This window comes from Mobula birostris, chromosome 17 (assembly GCF_030028105.1).
Source record: "Mobula birostris isolate sMobBir1 chromosome 17, sMobBir1.hap1, whole genome shotgun sequence".
Classification (NCBI taxonomy): domain Eukaryota; kingdom Metazoa; phylum Chordata; class Chondrichthyes; order Myliobatiformes; family Myliobatidae; genus Mobula; species Mobula birostris.
Window position 1 is genome coordinate 70408702 of NC_092386.1, and position 17123 is coordinate 70425824.

The 17123-nt window shown below is 39.1% G+C and overlaps 2 protein-coding genes across 4 annotated transcripts in view; one reads left to right on the top strand and one right to left on the bottom strand.

Moving 5' to 3' along the window:
- The window catches only part of LOC140211751 (methylcytosine dioxygenase TET2-like), a 180254-nt gene extending 172696 nt beyond the window's left edge, over positions 1-7558 (top strand). For both annotated transcript variants that reach the window (XM_072281885.1, XM_072281886.1), the window contains one exon: positions 3726-7558. In XM_072281885.1, the coding sequence (XP_072137986.1) occupies positions 3726-4939 (1214 nt within the window). In that variant the 3' untranslated portion in view covers positions 4940-7558. The remainder of the gene's footprint in view (positions 1-3725) is intronic.
- Positions 7559-9173: 1615 nt separating this feature from the next.
- Positions 9174-17123, bottom strand: part of LOC140211752 (inorganic pyrophosphatase-like) — a 69172-nt gene continuing 61222 nt past the window's right edge. For both annotated transcript variants that reach the window (XM_072281891.1, XM_072281890.1), the window contains one exon: positions 9174-9509. In XM_072281891.1, the coding sequence (XP_072137992.1) occupies positions 9477-9509 (33 nt within the window). In that variant the 3' untranslated portion in view covers positions 9174-9476. The remainder of the gene's footprint in view (positions 9510-17123) is intronic.

Consider the following 17123-nt stretch of genomic DNA (forward strand, 5'->3'; position numbering starts at 1 on the left):
TTGCTGCTTGGTCCCTACTCACTACCCTCCTGCTCCTGATATACTTACAGAATATCTAGGGATTCTTCTTAATCTAACTTGCCAAGGATATGTCTTGGCTCCTCTTTGCCCTTCTAATTCCTTTCTTGGTCTCTCCTCTACAATTCTCACGAGACTCACCAGATTGTAATTGTCTGTACCAGTCACATGTCTTCCTTTTTCTTTTATCAATCTTTCAAGCTCAAGTTTAAGGCTACGTCCACACTAGATCGGATAAATCCATAACTGTAGCTTTTTCTCTTCGTTTTGACTCTCCGTCCACACTGAAATGGCGTTTTCCTCCCCCGAAAATGGAGCTTTTCTAAAACACTCTCCAAAGTGTTTAAATCTGAAAATGCCGGTTGGGCGTTGTGTGTATGAGGTAACCGGAGGTTTTAAAAAACCTGTTGTCCCTTTCATCGGTGAAGAGACTATGGCTGTAGGAAATGTTTCCAGGGTGATCCCTCTGTGGGAGTGGGGAAGATGTTGGTGGGGCCACCTGGGGGTCTGTGTGTTCGTATGTGTAGCTATTGTAGTGGCTGTGAGGCTGGTATTGTGGCAGTTTCTCAATGTTTGTCGTCAGCCGGGTCATACTGTCCGTGAACTCCCTGTTGGTTGCCTCCATATGCTCCAGTATTTGTTTTTTTAGTTTTAAGTCCTCCTGCGCAAAAGCCAACAGCTGTCCGTCGTTTGGCAATTTCCTTTTCAGTTTTTCTAATCTGTACCTGGACAAATGCGCACCAAGTATACCACTTCCTCTTTGCTTGCTTTCTGTAGATGTGTCCTGTGCATCCCCAGTAGGAGGCGATTTGCCCAAATACCCATTTTAATGTGGACGCAGGTATTTTCAAAAACGCCTAGTGTAGATGCCTATCATTTTTACGCGAAACCAGCGTTTTCAAAATTATCCAGTCTACTGTGAACGTAGCCTAAGTTTATTGTTACTTGACTGTACTAATACAAGCAAATGAAACAACATTCCTCTGGATCACGGTACGCCCACAGAACATATGTCACATACAACGCATCAACCAAAATATTACAATATAAATAAATTAATGAAATGTAATTCAAAATACATGTCATAAGCAGTACTGGAAGTAGCTTGCTGTCCTAGTGACTGTCAGACTAATGAATACCCTGCCACCACTGAGGTCTCGACAACCTGAGGGAAGAAGCTGTTCCCCAGTCTGGTAGTCCTAGTTCTTATATAATATACTTTGTCATCAAAGATTTCCTAAACATGCCATATTTTTGGTGCTTATTTAGAATTGATGACAGGATAATGTTCGTATTTCATCTATTCATGTGTTGGGATGTTGCCATCGTTGGCAAAGGCATCAGTTATTGTGATGTGTAGCTGCCCTTGAGAAGGTGGTGCCTAGCCGCCTCCTTGAATGACAGGAGTCATTTCTCTGAAGGTACTTCATCAGTGCATTTGGATAAGGAATTTCAGGATCTAGTGCAGCAACAGTGGAAGAATACTGCTATGTTCCCAAGTCCATTTGGTGTGCTACTTGAAAGGGAACCTGGTGATGTTCCCGTGTGCCTGCTGTTCAACCTTCCTTGGTGGTAGAGATTAAGAGTCTGGAGGTACGGGAGTAAATTGGTTTATTAGTGTCACAATTATCAAGGTACAGTGAAAAATTTGTCTTGCATACCATCCATACAGATCATTTCATTACATCAGTGCCTTGAGATAGTACAAAGTAAAACACAAATAGAAAGCAGAATAAAGTGTTATGGTACAGATAAAGTGTAGTGCTAGCAGATGGCAAGGCCATGATGAGGAAGATTGTGAGATCAAGAATCAATCTAGCATTCTAGGGGACCATTCGATAATCTTATAGAAGCTGTCCTTGAGCCTGCTGGTACATATTTTCAGGCACACATCTGTGCCCTGGGAGGACAGAGAAGAGAGTATGTCCGGGGTGGCTGGGGCCTCTGACTACTCTGGCTGTTTTGCCGAGGCAGCAGTAAGAATCAGTATCTGGATAGGCTGTATTCTGTGGTCCATCGATTTAAAAAAGTGGTGAGGGTCAAAGGGGACGTGCCAAGTTTCTGCAGCCTCCTGAGGAAGTAGAGGAGTTGGTGAGCTCTCTCAGCCGTACCATCCATGTCATTGGACCAGCACAGGTTATGGGTGAGGTTCTCTCCTCGGAGTCTGAAGCTCAAAACCCTCTTGACCTGGACATCATTGATGTAAACAGCAGCATGTGCACTGCCCTCGCCCCCTCCCAGAAGTCGATCACCAACTTTTTACTATTGCTGTCATTGAGCGAAAGGTTGTTGTCTCGACACTATGTCTGCAAGCTAACTCCTTCCTGAACTCTAAGTTATCATTATTTGAGACACAGCCCACTGCACTAATATCGTCTGCAAAATTGTAGATAGATCAGAACAGAATCTGGCCATGCATCTGTGAATGTGTAGCAAGAGATGGTGAACCCAAGATGGCACACATAAAATTTGGCACATGGCATGCAGCACTGCCCCTCAATTCTTTAAACCGCACCCATAATAATTGAGGGCTATGGGTAACCCTAGGTAATTTCTAAAGTAAGTACATGTTTGGCACAGCTTTGTGGGCCGAAAGGCCTGAATTGTGCTGTAGGTTTTCTATGTTTTTAATAAAAAATCTTTTTAAAAGATTAAATGGTTCTGACGAAAAGTCTTCAGTACTACAGCTGCGATGTTATCCATTCTGGTTGCTTTTGCACTGGCATCTGTGAGGATGATAATCCCAAGAGGAACCATTCTCCTGGCATTTTTGGCTAGGCACAGCTGAAAATTAATTGATTGACTGAATGAGATACAGTGTGGAATAGGCTCAGCAACCTCTAATTTGACCATAGCCTAACCACGGGACAATTAATCTACCAACCAGCATGTCTTTGGACTGTGGGAGGAAACCAAACTGGAGCACCCAGAGGAAACCCATGTGGTCACAGGGAGAATGTACAAACTCCTTACAGGCAGTGGTTGGGAATTGAACCTGGGTTGCCTGTACTGTAAAGCACTGTGCTAACCACTATGTTCCAAATAAATGAGCCAAGAGTACTTCACAGATAGTCATCTAATTCATTGTGCTCCTGGTTATTGGTGCTGATATAAATGCTGAGATTATTGTTCCAGTACAAATTATGTGAGACTTTTATTTTCATCATGACTTATTTTTAAGAAGGCATTATGTGATTTTTCTGAATGTTTCAATTAGATATGAAAAGAGTTGGGAGAAGACATACATAGTCAGGTGATTTTAACATAGCACTCAGCTTGAAAGGCCATATTCCAGTTCATAGCTAAGTTATGAGATAAATAGAACATAAAATCAGTAAGACAGGTGAAAGTCAGTAAGGTAAGCTGACATGGTAAAGCTGCCATGTGTCTGCATGAATTGGTCAGACTTCAATAACAGCTTCCCAATGAAGAACAAGTGAAGTTAATTGGATATCCCCTTTTCACATCGTTCTTCATTGCTTTTATGTTTAAGTCCCCACTTCCCATGCATCCCTCTTGTTTAAAATCTGTTCTATTTCTAGTTTCTCCAATTCCGATGAAACACCAACTCAAACTTTGCTTGCCACAGATGACTTGCTGAGTATTTCCAAACCTTTTCTGTTACAATTTCAGATTTTCAGCATCTGCAAAAAATCAGTATTTTATTTTTGCCTAGTTTCTGAATTTCTTCCGTTTTTTGACTGCAGGTTACACTGTTCCTCCAGCTTCTCAACAACAAACAGTACCCAATATCTACCAATCTGCGCAACCAAGCACTTACCCGGGTTACCAGTGTAATGGAAGCTCATCTATTGACAACCTCCACCATTATATGGGATCTCACTATCCCTCAGTTGCACATCATATGGACACGTACCGTTACCAAGTTCCCATGAACAAATTAACCCTGCCACCAATTCAGACTCTCTATCAGCAGCTTTCAAATTCCTACAGGCTCAGCAATAATCAGATGTGTCTGAGCAGATTTTGTAATTATACTGATTATGGTGTGCCAGTTAATGGCTACAATGGTTGCCAGATTGACAGCAGAATAACAAACATCCAACAAATGAGGAGTAATCCCCATTCTGATTCTTCTCAAAATGAGCCCCAACCTACGGAACCTACTTCTAAACCAGTGTCCAATGTGAATCAACAGACTTCAGATCATCCTGCAGTAGCTCATAGCAGCCAGTGCCCTTCATACATAAGCTCATACCGGTCCAGTGAGCAGCAGCCTGCTAATTCTTTCCAAATAGAAAATAAAGAAAATGAACTTAATATGCTTGGAGCTAATGGTACTTCAAGACTTCCTCCAACAAATAATTATAATGTGGCTAAAACTTCACAAGCAGAGATGCTTGCAACTGTCAATCACAAAGTTCCAGAAAACACCTCTCACACACTTTCACAAAGTAATGCAGCTGCTGCAGAAGAGCATCAGGAGGTTTGGTCTGACAGCGAACATAACTTCTTAGATAAAGACATTGGAGGGGTCGCAGTGGCACCATGCCATGGATCTATTCTTATTGAGTGTGCAAAACGTGAACTACATGCAACAACGCCATTGAAAAACCCTAACAGAAACCATCCAACAAGGATATCCCTCGTATTTTATCAACACAAGAGTATGAATGAGCCCAAACATGGATTAGCACTGTGGGAGGCCAAGATGGCCGATAAAGCTAGAGAGCGAGAAGAAGAGGCCGAGAGACTTGGTTTGGATTATGTGCCTAGCAAATCTTACAGCAAAAAAGCAAAACGAGAGACGGCAGAATCACATGAACCCATAGAACCACCACAAATACGTTTTATGAGGACTCTTGCGCAAAGGACTGTGACATTCACAACCAACTCAGTAACTACAGCATTCCCATATGCCTTCACACGGGTTACAGGGCCTTATAATCGTTGGATATAGCTTCACACTCACCTGGGTTACCTCATTTACTGTCTCGCATTTGGCAAGGCAGCTGTGCTATACCCTGTGGGGAAGAAGCAGTGTTTGATTCAGCACTGGCAAAAGGAATAAAACACCAGCAATTAGAGACAGGCTAAAAAACACTTGCCTTGTATCCTGGTTCAAATTTTAACGAGTGCTCACAGAAAGGACCAAGCTGAAAAGTGTCCTATGCAAAAACTGTTGTATCAGAACATTATTCTAGAATATGGATACATACAGGGCCTTTCTGTAAAATAATTTAAACTAAGTATTTATGCTAGACACAAGTGACCTCTAATGTCATTAATGAGCCTATTCCTAGGAAACAGGGCAGGAACAGGGCCCACTCCTCTGGTGCTGAGTGTTTATACTATTACCAGGGCAGCGTTTGATAACTATACATTTCCATCATGTAGTTTTGATTGCCGAGAACAGTCAGCTGATACAGCTGAAATTGATTTTAATTGATTAATCAGGAAAAAACACTGAGAAGTTTGAAAAATCATGGTGCTACAAAACACTTGATCATCATGGTGCTATATTTAGAGGATTTTTAACATCTTTAATGTAAATTTCAAATGCCATTTTAATGGTTTCGTAATTATTAACATTTTTCAGTTGATTAATTGATGCTGAGTTGTCCTCTCATCGCGTAGAGGCCTTTTAACTTAAAGCTACATCTGTATTAATAAATCAAAAGTCTACATTTAAAATGTAGTAAAGTACTTTGGAGGGTCAATGAATTCTGATTCTGTAGTAATCCTCAATGAATCTCATGAAATATTTTGTAAGACTTTGGTGTTCCAAAAAGCACTTTGAATATTTTAAGCATTGACATCTTGAAGGGTGATAAGAGTACTAAGGCACTAAAGAAATATACTGTAAAATAAAAGATTGTCAAAGTACTTTATACTATCCTAGCCATAAGTCAGATATAGGCTACGTGAATACCCTTTAAGTGTCATAGATTACCTTACAGTTTGGGATTTACTGGACACAGTGAAAAACCATGAAAGAATGCCACATAAAACACTGATTCTGGTGCTCGCATACAATATGCAGCTATATTTGTTCTGTTAAAATACAGAAATCCATACAAAATTATGGTTATGGTGCATTTTTTAAGATTCTGGGCTTTCATATTAACACCTATGCCACAGCATGTTTTAGACAGAAGTACTATGGTTATCCTAGACCAATTAAAACATATATAAATGAATTATATATTCGCTCATAGATTTGATTTACAATGAAATGCCAATGTTTGGCTAGATTTGTGATGTTTTTACAGTTGCGATATAAGCAGAGTTATTAGGGGAGAGAACTGATAGCGTACCAAGAAAGAAGAAAACAGGGTTAGTTGTATCACAAATGGCAAAATCAGGCAGCTGGCTTGCTGTGGAAATGTTAAAATCATTAATATGTAAATATGAAAATATAAAAAAACAAAAAAAAATCAAAACTGTACAGTAAATTAATTTGTAAACAGAATTTTTTTTACTTAATTCTTTTACTATTTTAGTACTGTAATATTTTCATAATACTTTCTTTTAAGCTTTTTTCAGACTGGTGCTACTCAATCTGCTACAGTTAAAATGTGAGTGTAGGAAGTGTAAAGGGGGTTGGAGATGTTCTTTCTTGTCATATACCTCAGCTCTTGTACTGGGCAATAGGAAAATGGTGTTTCAGTAGTCAGTAGTATTTTGTACACCATCATTGTTTAATTTAAATAGTCTTTTTGACAAACTTTTTTTTTCCATTTTGATACTTGATAACTTGAAACTCAAGCTTTTGTTCTACAAGATGATCAGGGAATATTACAATTCTTTTATTCTCCTTTTGCTAATACTTCACATGTGTTTTAATATTACCCCTTGTTTTATTTTTCAGGGATTCCTTCATTTTGTTTAATCCCTATTTGGATTTTACATGTATAGTCATTTACATGTACTTGATGCTTCTAAATTGAGTGTTTATGAAGCAATGGTTTTGTTTTTAATCTAAGCAAGAAAGTAATAGTTCTTTTTCCTTGAAGAATTTGAATGATGTATGCACTGAGCTGATATAAGGGAAGGAAAAAAAATGAGATTTGTTATTTTCATGGTGGGTAGGGGGTCAGATTAGTGTCTCATATGAATGAATGAACTTGTGCCACTTGTACAGGGCCCAGCTTCAGTAGCAACATGTCTGTGGAAGTAAAGTGCATGCATAGATTATTGGGTTCATGCTAGCCATACTTGAAGAAGCTTCAGAGTGGTGTTGACATTACTTGAATTTAATTTCAGTTTGATTGATGCACAGCAGTATATGTTGTTTACTTCTCAAGTCAGAGGTCAATATATACTCAAGTGTAAGATACTTAGTTGAATTTGACACTAAAAATCAGTTTTGGTGTGCACTTCATTCTATTCTGTATTTTACTTTAGCTTTGCTCTTTACTGGTAAATTGGGTATGTTGAAAAAGAAAAAGGAAGCTGGTTATAAATACTGTAAGTAATGTACTAAAAGCGGAAAGTTATTTGAAAGCTGTTTATTATATCATTCCTGATAATGCTGAGATGTGGGTCTTTTTAATAAAATTTATATTTATTTAATGCAGTTATACTGAGGTGTGTGCTTATTTTGCAAAGGGAACTGTTGTGCAGGTCAATAAGTGCTATAGAAGTGAGTATTGCCTGCAGATGTCTTTGACCTATCATCCCAAGCTTCACAGAATCCAGCCCAGTACTAAAAGTGGCAGTTCCTTGTGAGGTGAACTCAGTCCTTGCCATTTATAAGCTTATTTTAGATGCTAACATAGACACATTGGTTTGCACTGAGGCTTTGCTACGATGACACCTTTCAGAACCTCAGGCTTGAACTGCACCATGTGGCTTCTTTTCTAGCATAATCTAAAATTAGTTTTAAAAAATCAACCTTGGTCTTCCACTCTTACCAGAAATTATCTTAAATATCTTACAAGAATATCTTAATTTTTAAATATCTTTAAAAAAAATCTGGCTCTATCCAGAAAGTTATGTATTGCCTCTCTAGTGATTTCTTTGTTGTGTTTAACCCATTAATGAAGTGGGAAAAGAGGTTTGCAGTGTCCAAGCCTCATAAATAAGGACATCTTATTTGCATGCAACACACACAAAATGCTAGTGGAACACAGCAGGCCAGGCAGCATCTATAGGAAGAAGTACAGTCAACGTTTTGGGCCGAGACCCTTGACCCTTATTTGCATGTGTTGCTTTGCCCAGAAAGGACCAGGATTAACTCGGTACTAAGTAACTTGGAACTACTTTCCATAAAGTAACTTTCAATACTTGTTTACATGGTGGCAGTCAGATGTTTCAGCAATGAGTCCTTCAAACACCAACTGCTTCACCCTCTGCCTCTCATCAAAACTCTACTCCAATATCTGCCAGTCTCCCTCAAGTTTCTGATATACCACAGCACCTAAACACCCAAACCATGATTTTGTTAGCTCACAGTCATGGTGGTGCCAGTTGTGTGCTGTTGGCATTTAATATTTAACCAGCTATACATTCACATGATACTAGCTTGGCAAGCCTCTTCATTCAGGCCAAAATCTGGCCTCTGTATCTAAATTTATTGAAATTCTCCATGCTCACTATATGCAACATTAGTCACTGGTGACTGGCAAAGGCTTAGTCAATTCCTCCTCTTCATTATGTCTTGTCTTCTAAATCGGGGTTCCCAACTTTCTTTATGCCATGGACCCCTACCATTAATTGAGGGGTCTGTAGAAGCCAGGTTGGGACCCCTGTTTAGAACAGCGTTGACTACAATTAGTGCATTATGCTCTTCAATTATAATGGGACACAGGTGATGCAGTAACAAGAATAAAAGTTCCAGCATCCAGCTGATCCATTAACAGCAATGAATGATTAAATGGTTAGTGGTTCTGATCTTAAGGAACTTCAGAAAATGAATTTTGTTCTCACTTACAAACCTATTGGCAACTTACGCATAGAAAATCATCATAAAGTGTTGAGTCCTGGCATGATCCAAGAATTATTTAGTCATTGTAGGGAAGGGAAGTGCCTTTGCTTCAATCAAGATGTAAGGAAACAGAGCTTCCACGAAAATGATTAAATGCACAAAGTTGTACAATAGAAATAAACACTTTTATTTGACTTAAATGACTACTATCTAGAGTCCAAAACCATTCTAAATGCAGCTTTCGACAAGGACAATGGAAAGTGAATCAGGGTTCATTTTTTTATTTGCAAAATGTAACAATACATTACATACCAATAACAAAAATAATTATCACACTGGAAAGCTTAAAAAGATAAATCCATTTTTGACAAGTACAAGCTGGTCAATACATTTCTTTGCAGTTGATATGAGCAAGATTTGTTGATCAAATACAAAATCATGGCTGACTGTCAAGGCCAATTATGTCTATTATCTTCATTGTTGATTAATTTCAGGAATTTCTGCTTCCAAATATTTCAAATTATTTGCAAAAGAGAAACAGTTTATGTTCTTTCATATGATAATATGGTCAATGTTTACTTGAGGAAGTGCCAGTTGTCCACTGCAGAAAGAGGGGGGAAAAAAAACTAGTGTAAGAACAATTGTACCAATACCAGTTGTGCCTGTTTATCTGTGAGGATAAAGGAAGCCGTTTTAGAATAACAGCCAAATGAATCCTCTTGACTTCTTCCAGCAACAGCTCATTTCTCTTTTCAACATCATGAGCCTCACAACTCTGGAACCATTTGTTGCAATTAAGTGATTGTTAAAAAACACACATACAAACAAATTTATACACTCATTGGCCACTTTATTAGGTACACCTGCTAATCAGCCAATCAAGTGGCAGAAACTCAACGCATAAAAGCACGCAGACATGGTTAAAGGGTTCAGTTGTTCACACCAAACATCAGAATGGGAAAGAAATGTGATCTAAGTGACTTTGACCATGGAATAATTGTTGGTGCTAGACAGTGGTTTGAGTATCTCAGAAGTTGCTGATCTGGGACTTTCAAACACAACAGCCTCTAGAGCAGGGGTCTCCAACCTTTTTTGCACCGCGGACCGGTTTAATATTGACAATATTCTTGCCGACTGGGGGGGGGGGGGGTGTTCAAGTAGGGTTAAACTTACCTCAACGTGTCTTTTACAGTTAGGGTTGCCAACTTTCTCGCTCCCAAATAAGGGACAAAAGTAGCAGTCAAATCCCGGGACACTTGTGTTTACCCCAGGAAAGACTACTATGACCATGAACCCTTGCGCGGGCACCTGTGTGCACATGCGTGATGTGCGCATATGTGACGTGCGCATGTGCGTACTTGCCGATTTTTTTTCCACAAATCAGTTTTGGCTTAATCTTCCCGACTATACTGTACATACATTATTTCTACTTTATATAGGCTGTGTTTTTACTATATGTTATTTTAGGTTTTATGTGTTATTAGGTTATCTTTTGGGTCTGGGAACGCTCAAAAATGTTTCCCATATAAATTAATGGTAATTGCTTCTTTGCTTTACGCCATTTCGGCACGAAAGGTTTCATAGGAACGCTCTACCTTAGCAGGGGAAATACGGGACAAGGGCGGTCCTGTATGGGACAAACCAATTTAGCTCAATATACGGAATTTCCCGGCAAATACAGGACAGTTGGCAACCCTATGTTCAAGTTCAACAGTGCGTGACAGGGAATGAGGAAAGGTGCAGCTGACTCATATCGTTTCCTTGCGGCCCGGTGGTTGGGGACCGCTGCTCTAAAGTTCACAGAGACGTGTGAGAAGCAAAAAGTATCCAGTGAATAGCATTTCTGGGTGAAAATGCCTTGTCAATGAGAGAGGCCAGAGGAAAATGGCAAGTCTGTTTCAACCTGACAGGAAGGTGACAGTAACTCAAACAAACCACACTTTACAGCTGTAGTCTGCAGAAGACCATCTCTGAATGCACAACACTTCAAACAATGATGTGGATTGGCGAGCAGCAGAAGACCACAATGGGCTCCACTACTGTGGTCACTTTACTAGGTGCACTGATGCATTTAATAAAGTGGCCACTGAGTGCAAATTAGAAATACAAAATGTGGAAGTTGGATTCAACATTTCCATACAAAAAAATCTTAGCTGGAAATCAAACAAACCCAGACAAGGTATGGAGTGCCCACTTCCATTTACAAAAGTAAACAGTTGTGATGTTTATCCAAGTTTGGAACTAAATCATTAAGTAAGGAAGCTCCTCGCTTCAGTACTGATCAGGAAAGTTTGCAGCAGTCAATTTCTGACCAGAATCTTACAATCATCCTGGATAACATTGGCTCAAAGTGTCTGTCTGAATGAAACAGTGAGTTAATTTCACCTCCTTATAATTGCATCAGAAAATTGCACGTTTCCTTTTCAAACTTTTATCTATAGTAAATCTCTGATATTGAACACATCCACAATTTTATCAGTCATATTAGCGTATTTTCAAAATAATTGGTGGTTGCGTTTAATATACTGCAAAAAAAATGAATGATAGGAAGGTGCAGACGCACTGTCAAAAATAAACATCCTTTTTAAAACTACTATGCAATGAATCTCATAACTTTCAAATGAGTGCAGGAACAAGGCTGAGGGAACTGAAGCAGAATGGGAACCAGATTTGTGGAGTGGGAGCTGGGATTCTTTTAAATATTTATATATTATCATCAAAATTATGGAGACCTTTATAGGGCTAATTTAGTTCCTTTAGTGGATTTTATGAAGCAATTATTTTCTACATGGAATCCTCTTTCACTTTTGTTATTTGGTCAAATTCATGCAGTTAGAATGATGATCTTACCAAAATTTTTATATGTATTTCAAAATATTCCTGTTTCTTTAAATAAGAAGATTTGTGATCAGGTTGACTATTATTTCATCTTTAGTTTGGAATAATAAAAGACCAAGAATTGGAAAATGTCATTTACAAAAATTAAAAAAGGATGGAGGTCTTGCTTTGCCTAATTTAAGAATGTATTATTGGGTGGTTAATATACACTATGCATGTTCTTGGTTATATTGGACCGATAAAAATGAATGTCCACCATGGGTTGACTTGGAATTGAAAGCTGTGAAACAATTTTACTTAAGTTCGTTATTAGGAGCTTCTCTACCTGTACAACTAGTGAAAATTTCTATTTTAAATATTAATCCTATGATTAAGCAGTCATTACGAATTTGGTACTAGTTTTGTAAGTTTTTTAATCTTAAAAAATTTAACCTTCTTAGTTTAATTTATCGAAACTATTTATTTAAACCTTCACTTAGTGATCCTACCTTTTCTCTTTGGAGGAATAAATGAATTTTTTCCTTTATGGACTTGTTTCAAGAAGGTCGATTAATGTCCTTTGAGAAATTAGTAACTAAATATTCTCTCTCATACTCACACTTATTGCAATTTCTTCAGGTCAGACATTTCTTACAAGAATATTTAAGTAATTTTCCATATATACAAGATTCTGACCTGGTAGACACTATTTTAAAAATCAACCGTTTAGTGAAAGATTTTATTGGGAAAATTTATAATTTACTATTACAACAGGATAATTATCCTCTATTTAAGATTAAGCAAGATTGGGAAAGAGAGCTTAATATGACCTTGATAACAGAGGATTGGTTGCGAATTCTGAAGTTGGTCAACTCTTATTCGATTTGCGCCAGTCATTCTTTGATTCAATTTAAAATTGTGCATCATTATTATTTGACAAAGGAGAGACTGTCTAAAATATTTCCTAATGTTAATAGTCAGTGTGATAGATGTAAAACTGAAATAGCTACATTGACACATATGTTTTGGTTGTGTTCTGTATTGAAACAGTTTTGGAAATCTATTTTTTCTACAATTTCTAAAGCTTTAAAAATTAATTTACAACCTAATAAATTGACAGTTTTGTTTGATATAATTCCTCAACATATTTATGGTATTTCGATATCAGACCAATATGTAATTGCATTAGTTACATTATTGGCTAGAAGAGCTATTTTATTAAAATGGAAAGATGCTTCTGCTCCCACCTTGATACAATGGTTCTCTCAGGTGATGTTATGTCTTAGTTTGGAAAAAATCAGAAGTCGAACTTTTGATCCTCGATTTGACTTTGAAAAAAGGTGGGGCTCCTTTGCCTGCAACTACCATTTGATTTGAGCTAATTAAGATGGTTCCCTTCCGATTCTTGGGTAAATGGATTTGGTTGGCGGATTGATGTCTTTTTTTTTTAACAGAAGCTTGTATGGCATATAGCTCCAGGTTTGTGCTCTAAGTGTTTTTTTTTCTCTTTTGTTTTGTTTGTTAGTTGGGTTTTTTTTTTGTTTTATTAATTTTATAGGGTTCTTTTTTCCTTCTTTCTTTTTTCAAAAAAATATAGCTTTAACATTTTGTTTTCTTTAATTATTATTATTGATATATTGTTTAGTTTGGTTAATAGTTTGACTCTTATTATACTTATTGATATAATGACTTGATTATTTTAATGTATTTTTCTTTGTCAATTTTCAATAATAATTAATAAAAAGATTTAAAAATGAAATGGGATTGTGGAGTGAAAGGGAGCTGGAAGCAGGGTTGAGGAGTAAAGGGGAATGGGAACCGGGGTTAAGGAGTGAAGGGGAGTGGGAACCGGGGTTGGGGAATAAAGGTGAGTGGGAACCGGGATTGAGGAGTGAAGGGGAGTGGAAACCGGGATTGAGGAGTGAAGGAGAGGGAACCGGGGTTGTAGAATGAAGAGGAGAGGGAACTGGGGTTGAGGAGTAAAGAAGAGTGGGAACAGGGGTTGGGGATTGAAGGGGATTGGGAACTAAGTTTAGAGTTTGACGGGGATTGGGAACTATGTTTGGGGTCTGAAGGGGATTGGGAACTAGGTTTCAGGTTTGAAGGGGATTAGCAACTAGGTTTGGGATTTGAAGGGGATTGGGAACTAGGTTTGGGGTTTGAAGAGGATTGGGAACTAGGTTTGGGGTTTGAAGGGGATTGGGAAGTAGGTTTGGGGTTTGAAGGGGACAGGGAAGTAGGTTTGGGGTTTGAAGGGGATTGGAAACTAGGTTTGTGAATTGAAGGAGATTGGCAACTAGGTTTGTGGATTTGAAGGGGATTGGGAACTAGGTTTCGGGTTTGAAGGGGATTAGGAACTAGGTTTGCGGAGTGAAGGGGATTGGGAACTAGGTTTGGGGATTTCAAGGGGATAGGGAACGTGGTTTGGGGTTTGAAAGGGATTGGGAACTAGGTTTGGGGTTTGAAGGGGATTGGGAACTAGGTTTGGGGAGTTGAAGGGGATTGGGAACTAGGTTTGGGGACTTTAAGGGGATAGGGAACTAGGTTTGGGGTTTGAAAGGGAATGGGAATTACATTTGTGGGTTTGAAGTGGATTGGGAACTAGGTTTGGGGGTTGAAGGGGATTGGGAACTAGGTTTGGGGGTTGAAGGGGATTGGGAACTAGGTTTGGGAGTGAAGGGGATTGGGAACTAGGTTTGGGGATTTTAAGGGGATAGGGAACTAGGTTTGGGGTTTGAAAGGGATTGGGAACTAGGTTTGGGGTTTGAAGGGGATTGGGAACTAGGTTTGGGGTTTGAAGGTGATGGGGAACTAGGTTTGTGGTTTGAAGGGGATTAGGAATTAGGTTTGGGGTTTGAAGGGGATCGGGAACTAGGTTTGGTTTGAAGGGGATTGGGAACTAGGTTTGGGGGTTTGAAGGGCATTGGGATCTAGGTTTGGTTTAAAGGGGACTGGGAACTAGGTTTGGGAATTGATGGGGATTGGGAACTAGGTTTGGGGATTGGGAACTAGGTTTGGGGTTTGAAGGGGATTGGGAACTAGCTTTGGTTGTTGAAGGGGATTGGGAACTATGTTTGGGGAGCGAAGGGCAGCGGGAACCGGGTTTGGGGAGTGATGGGCTGCCGGAATCGGGTTTGGGGATTTGAAGGGCAGCGGGAATCGGGTTTGGGGAGTGAAGGGCAGCCGGAACCGCGTTTGGGGAGTGAAGGGCAGTGGAATCCGGGTTTGTGGAGTGAGAGAGCTGTGACACAGTACCACAGGAGAAAGATGCCAAAGACTGGAAATTTCCAAATAGTGTGATAGCAGATTATTTCCTTTTTTCAGAGTTATTATTAGATTTGCTTTCACCACCTTTCCTTTATTTGGACTGCTGACCAGGTTGGTGAAAAGATACAGACCCAGTTCAAATGCTATCTTCTACTCATGCGCTCTTTTACCGCAAGTCATCCTTTATGAAATGTTTTTGCAATGTAAACTGCTTACCTTAGTTACTTCACCACCATATCCATTCTTTCTTCTTACTTTACAGCAGGCCACATAATGCATTGGTACCAAAACATAAATCCCAGCCTTTTCAGGTTCACTCAGCATGGAAACAGGTCCTTTGGCCCAATTGCTGTATGGCATCCACAGCTTAATCCATGATAATTCCAGTTGCCATGTTTGGCCCATTACTCTGCAAGTACCTCACCTCCTTGTACCAATTCAAAAGTCTCTTAAATGCTACAAATGCACCCACCTCGACCGATTCTGACAGCTCATTATGGGTACTCAGTCCCCTCCGTCAGGTCCCTTAAATCTCTCCCCTTTTATCTTATATCTGTTCACTGTTGGTTTGGACTCCGCAAGCCATGGGGAAAAGATTAAGGCTGTCCAATTTATCCATACCTCTCATGATTTTTATAAATCTCTCATTCACCAATGCTGCAAGGAATAAAGATGTAGAGTAGCCAAACACTCTCTACAACTCCTGCTCTCTAGTCTAGGCAGCAACCTTGTAAGTTGTTTCTGCACCCTCTCTAGCTTGACTCCTTACTAATATAGCAAGTATACCTTTTTTTTTAAATCACCCTATCAATTTTTGCAGCTACTTTGAGGGAGCTGTGGACCTGGTCTCCCAAGATCTCTCTGTACATCAACACTGTTAAGGGTCTTCCCATTAACTGTATACTGTCCCTTTGTATTGGATCTCATACTTGCCCCAGATTAAACTCCATGAGCCATTTCTCTTCCTATATCTGCATCTGATATATATCCTGCTGTGTTCTTTGGTAACCTTCAGCACTATCCATTACACCACCAATCTTGTATCTTCTTCAAACTCCTGACCCACACATCCTGGTTTTCATCGATCATTTCCCTTCTCCTCTCAACTGGCCCAATACGCATTGTAGGAAAACCAGCAGATGGATAGGAAACACAAATGCTGCCTCTTCTAGGTCTATGGCATTATCCCCAGCATTTCCTTATGGGACTGATGTCTCCCTCCTGCCTGAATCAAATATTCTCCGTCCTTAATAATTGCCCGAGTGCTACTGACTGCAGACATGGACAGGTGAGTGGGCAAATGAAAGAGAAGATAACAAGTGGAAAGGAAAACTGAATGGGTCCAAAGGTACAGGGAGAGAGAGAAAGCCTGGTAGCCTCTTGGTGTTTCACAAAATATTACAGCACAGCAACAGGCATTTAGTCTGGAAAGTCAAAACCTGTGTTAATATTCCATGTGACCCTCCATGACAGTGCATTACATCCTTATATATCTATATTTATCTACTTCCCCCTGTATCCTCAGTAGTAAATATCAAATTTAATTATCTTAAATTAAAAGCATTTTAAGTATTTGTACCTGATTTACCAGTTGTAATATGTATAGTTCTTTATTTGAATAATTGCTTCTTCAGTTATATTAATAATACAGGTTTCCCACGCTATCCGAAGGTAGAGCGTTCCTATGAAACAGTTCGTAAGCCGAAATGTCATAAAGCGAAGAAGCAATTACCATTTATTTATATGGGAAAATTTTGTGAGCGTTCACAGACCCAAAAATAACCTATCAAATCATGCCAAACACATAAAACTTAAAATAACAGTAACATATAGTAAAAGCAGGAATGATATGATAAATACACAGCCTATATAAAGTAGAAATACTTCTCTACAACAATTGCCTGCACAGATCTCCGTAGCGAAAATCTCACGCAAGCGCTGTTGGCAAAAACACTCTCTCCAGTAACCTTTAAACTATGAAGCTGCCAAATCTACCAAATAACACGTAAAAATACACAGCCTATATAAAGTAGAAATAATGTATGTACAGTGTAGTATCACTTACCGGAATTGGGAAAGCGTGAAGCACACGGATGATGGTGTGTTAGACTGAGTCGTCGCAGGTTGGGTG